At 36.5% G+C, this 5106-nt stretch overlaps 1 protein-coding gene across 5 annotated transcripts; it reads right to left on the bottom strand.

Moving 5' to 3' along the window:
- Positions 1 to 1004: 1004 nt before the first annotated feature.
- Positions 1005 to 4390, bottom strand: LOC112800997 (FT-interacting protein 3). 5 transcript variants are annotated; one of them, XM_025843476.3, is made up of 3 exons: positions 4193 to 4390; positions 3924 to 4028; positions 1005 to 3794 (listed from the first exon to the last, which is right to left on the bottom strand). In XM_025843476.3, the coding sequence occupies exon 3, from the start codon at positions 3729 to 3731 to the stop codon at positions 1230 to 1232; it is 2502 nt and encodes an 833-aa protein (XP_025699261.1). In that variant the 5' UTR covers positions 3732 to 3794; positions 3924 to 4028; positions 4193 to 4390; the 3' UTR covers positions 1005 to 1229. The 5 variants fall into 5 exon arrangements, with proteins under 5 accessions (XP_025699261.1, XP_025699262.1, XP_072093020.1 ...); XM_025843477.3 differs by having other exon boundaries at positions 4208 to 4337; XM_072236919.1 differs by having other exon boundaries at positions 1005 to 4028; positions 4193 to 4344.
- Positions 4391 to 5106: the final 716 nt, after the last annotated feature.

The raw sequence follows: 5106 nt of genomic DNA, 5'->3' as shown, positions 1-5106 counted from the left end.
CTACTCTACTAAACGGTTGGTTGGATGCTCCATCAACATGGAACTTCCACCGTGTATTCAGGGCGGGGGGGAGGGGAGTTCAAACCCCACATGGAGGTTCGATGCCCACAGATGACGCCATTGTTTGATTGCTCATTAAGTCGGTTGGTGAAGAGATGTTGGGGACGAGGATCAAGACCTAAATGCGAGTTCCGAGGGGAGGAGCAGCTTCAACGAGTTGTCGGCTCGGCAGCGGGTTGGACCACCTGCAAGAATATTCCGATGTCTAAGTTAGTGTTTGTACGATGTGGCGGCTAGGTTAGGGTTATGGTGACGTACCTGAGGAGAGGGATATGTTCCTCTCTTTTATCCCCATTCGTTCAGGTGGACTCTCCTTCTGTTTGGCCCAACCCCTTAGAAGCTTCCACTAGCTGTCAAGATCTCTTTCAAGGAGATCGTGTGATGTGAAGGGCGTCTGGTTATACGGCTGGAAATACGTCTACTTGATGGGCTTTCGGTCTGTGTTGAGTTGGGGCAGAATAGTAAATACACATTTAAATTAAATAATAATTTTTTTAAAGATTGAATAACAACTTTTTAAGCATAAAATGTTGCTACTTTTATTATTATTATTATTATTATTATTATTATTATTATTATTATTATTATTATTATTTAAAAACTATTTAATATCTTGTATTTGTTGTTATTATTTATTATTTGATTTCTTTATATATTACAATACTTACATAAAAAATTTTAATAATAATTTTTAAATTATATTTAGAATAATACTTATAATATTAAAAAATATATAAAATATTAGTGACTTCAACTCCACAGATGCGTTCAACAATATATTATTTTGTTTCTATCCTTATATCGCATTTTTTTTTTGGTGACTATCCTTATATCGCATTTATTATGGCTTCGAGAGGATATTATTTAAATTTATTTAAATTTAAGCTGATTGACGTATTTTAGTCGGTAAAAGACACAACACTCCAACTAGCGTGTTTCATGTACTATAAAAGACTTTTCATTTAAACATGAAAATTTCTGTAATTATTTGTGGCATTCGAGTACCTTACAAAAAGACAATTTTAGACTTATTTGGGATTGCTTTTTATTGTTAAACATTTCCGAAGACCGACAATAAGTATTAATAATTCGCTCCATGCGATAGGATTACGGTTTTCTCGTAAGCCGTTTTCCCAATGAGCTGAAACCGTTACGCAACTGGTTTACGTTTAGACCAGTTTGACATTTTCAGAACCACACTGAAGACAAACAATAAGTACTAATAATTCTCCCCATGCGACAGGATTACGTTCAGAACACCCTTCAGCAGTTGGCAATCTTGTGAAGAAGTTGATCATTGACGAGCGCAATTTGCTTCTAAACCATGGTGGTCTCAGTGAGTACATTCCGAATAAAGCAATTAAAACCCGAAGGGGTACAAGATAGGAAATAACAGCAGCGAGCAAGCACAGCACCAAAAACAAGAAAGTAGCTCTTGGATCAGTCCAACTTATCAGTGCATGGAATCGCTCAAGTTGTACTGCTGTATCCCCCATCAAAGTTTGAACCCTTGCTGCTATCGTTCTCAGCCTATCATACCTCATCCTAATAACATTATCAGGACAAATCGTGGGGAACGGATCGAACTCCTCGTAAAACTCATCAAGGTTCATTTGGTCAGCACCCAACTGGTCGATACCCGAGGGAGGATAGTGTTGCGGTCGTAAATAATAATAACCTCTAAGCCCCATAAATGCTACGATGAAAATAATGGCTGGAATGATAAACTCCGGAAATAATACTAGAGCAATGAAGATAATCAAGAACGTTATTGAATATAATGGTTTCTCCCATTCTTGGATTGCTTTGAGAAATTTTCCCGTGGCAATAACTCTGTCCATTGCGTGCACCGCCCTAAAAAAGTTACCTTTGCTTCTCCTCAAGCTCCATTTTTCACTATCTTGGAGCATGTACGACACTACCTCCCAGCCCAATGGTGGCTCTTCTTTCCTCAGCCTTAATTCCAACAATCTAATGGCCTCTAACTTTAAGTGATATACTTGCGTTTCCGTCAAGAGATGCACATAATGCATCTTGGGCAGCAATGGCATTGCGTACCTAAGCAGCATGGTAGTTACATTGGAACATGAAAGCTTGATACTCAAATAAATCTCTCCCATATTTTTTACTCCAGATGGAACCACGATCAGCAGCGGATAAGATTGAGTGTAGAGCCTATCATTTTCTAGGGTAGACACACCGATTGTTATTTTACCAAAAGATTTGTCGGCAATTCCAGCATGTTTGGTGTTCTTACCAAAGAACCTATAGTTGTCAAAAACCGCAACAGTCACTACAGTGCTAAGATCATAAACCTCCCAATTGTATTGCTCATTCCACTCAGGTGATAAGCTATCAATCACAGTACGAGTCCGACACCATTTTTGCCCATACTTTGCAACACAATAGGCATTAGTTGCAAGTGTTCTACCATCTTTCGTGGTTTTTTTCATAAGACAACTGGCTCTCAAGATTCGAATCTCAAGCACACCAATTTGGGGCTTCCAGAGAGTTGTGTCACTGGGCCGAACATCACTGCTATACGTTGTCATTTCATCAAACACATGGTACCCTCCATCAAGTGAAAGTCGTAGGTGCACACGAGGAACATACCTTGTAGCTTCTTTCCCAAAGAGGCTTTCAAGGCTAAACCATTGCGAAGCAACAACCCTTTCGTCAACTCGCTTTTCTATGGTATCAATTGGAACTTCCACCTTGCACACCACCTCACTTGTCCATGGCTCAAGTAGATCTTCAACGGAAACCAACAATGAATTATTTAGAAAACCCTCTTCTTCAACCACGAACAAGAACTCCTCGTTCCAGTAAGGACTCGAGAAGCTTCGAGTACCACTGGAAGTTGCAACAACAGTTTTCCAGTTTTGGCTTCCCACTTGGACTTTGGCATAAAACTGAGGGAACCTCACTTTATCTGCACCTTTATGCGCTGGCATGATGTGTTCTGCTTCAATAACTGAAACTCTTAGATACCATAGCTTTGGGGAATCATAAATCTTGGATTTTATTAGGCTAAGCTTATCAGAAGGAACATTTTCCGCTGTTTTGGAATTCCATGCCTCTTCAAATGCCTCATCTTCCTGTGTTCCAAACCATATTGATACCATTATCTTCCCATTTCTTTTACCCTTATCACCGTTCTTGTCCTCCATTCCGTACCACTTTGGAGCCATCTCTTCATCTGCTGCTGCTCTAACACGAATATCACTCAAACTAAAAGAAATTCGACCCATGTAGCTTTCCTCTTCCTCTTCTTCAAGGATTTTTTCTTCATGGTCTTCTTCAATGATTTCTTGATCTTCTTCTTCTTCAGTGATTGCGTCTTCTTCTTCTTCAATGATTTTGTCTTCTTCTTCTTCATTGGTTTCTTTGACAATGATTTGCACTGTTGATGACACTATGCATTCTCTGGAGAATGCAAAGACCTTATTCCATTCGGCATATCTCATGATCTGGGGAGTGGGCTTTGTGGTTTCACTGTAGTTGCCAAGTTTCACTTCAGCAACTAACTTAACCTCTCCAAAGAGTCCCATGTCTCGTGCTTTCACAACTCTCACGTAAAGATACTGCAATTGCTCCACCGACTTGTTTGAATTGGTTTTATCCTTCCTCCACAACTCATCATCACTGGATAACACAGAGTTTAAGAACATCACGTTTGACTTACTTCTTCTGATTGTGAATCCTGTTCGAAAAATCTCGTGATTTGTGTCGATCTGCATACCGAACAATGAATGCAAAACGGAGTAATTAATTCAGTACTTGGTGTTGTAATATAAGTTGTAGAATCTCGGATTAAAGAATTAAATAAGAAAATCATTCAGTCTGATTTATATACGGTAAACCTCATTCAGTACGAGAGTATAAGAAATCAGAGAGATTTCATAATAGGTATGAACTCAGCAAATCCCTCGAACTCAATGTTCAGAAATCACGGTCAAAGTCCAATGCTAAAGGAAAATATAATAATAATGAGTATGTGCTATTGAAAAGAGCTGAATAGAAAATTAAATAACATTCAAGGAATTATAGTAATTAAGAGCCGGTAATGAGAACGGAAAACAGGAAAATATAGAAAGATATTATGAAAGTGGAAGGAGAATCCAATGCATACTCTCTGATAACCCACCCGTTGGATGAACCAGCAGCAAGCACGGACTAAAACTGCGTCCTGAACTTTCTTTCAGAAACTCTGTCTAACGGAATGTGGAAGTAAAGCAAAACAAACCACTCTATTTTGACTTCACAAGCTAAGCTAGCCTGCCCGACCAGATTTTTGTTTTATAGAATAAACATTTAAATTGATTTGCAGAAATTTTATATCAAATACTTTAATTCTTAACAATTTTTATTATCTAAAATTTTTAAAAATTAATTCTTGATAAATTGATATCTGTCATTTTAAAAGGTGAATTGTATTGTTTTATACTAATATCTTTTAGCACTTAATTGTCTTATAATCAAATTTATTAGGAATTAATTTAGTCGATATTTACTCTATTTTATTTATTTATTTTATTACTTTTTTTTTGAGTAAATAACTAAAATGGATCATTGTAGAACAAAGAAAGATTCCAAAAAATTGAAAAGATAAAAAGGTCCTTTCGAGATGGTAAAATTTGAGAAAATGTTAACAAAAAATAGGATTTTTATTTTAATAAATAAATAAATTATAATAATTACTGAAATAAATATTTTAAAAAATAATTACCGAAATAAATATTCCATTCTTATTTCGTTTATACTGTAAACGAGATAATTTGTATCTCGTTTACACGGTAAACGAGATAAGACAAGTGGACGTAATATATATATATATATATATATATATATATATATATCGTTTACACTAGTCACAACTGAAGGTTGTGGTAGGCTTAGAGAAGGGGGTTGAATCTATGCCTTCCTTTGATTTTGCTGTTATTACCCTTTTAAAATAACTTTGCAATTCTGATTCTGTTCAAACTGAGCAGCGAAAATTTATGAGACAATTTGTTTTTGTTTCATGAAAATCAGAAAACAGAACAC

The sequence above is a fragment of the Arachis hypogaea genome, chromosome 5 (assembly GCF_003086295.3).
Source record: "Arachis hypogaea cultivar Tifrunner chromosome 5, arahy.Tifrunner.gnm2.J5K5, whole genome shotgun sequence".
Classification (NCBI taxonomy): domain Eukaryota; kingdom Viridiplantae; phylum Streptophyta; class Magnoliopsida; order Fabales; family Fabaceae; genus Arachis; species Arachis hypogaea.
Note: the sequence above shows the minus strand (reverse complement) of the source record. Positions and strands in the feature narration are given on the sequence as shown.

Excerpts from the sequence above, each read along its gene's own strand:
- LOC112800997 (XM_072236919.1), bottom strand. The coding sequence starts at position 3,800 with ATGCAGATCGACACAAATCACGAGATTTTTCGAACAGGATTCACAATC.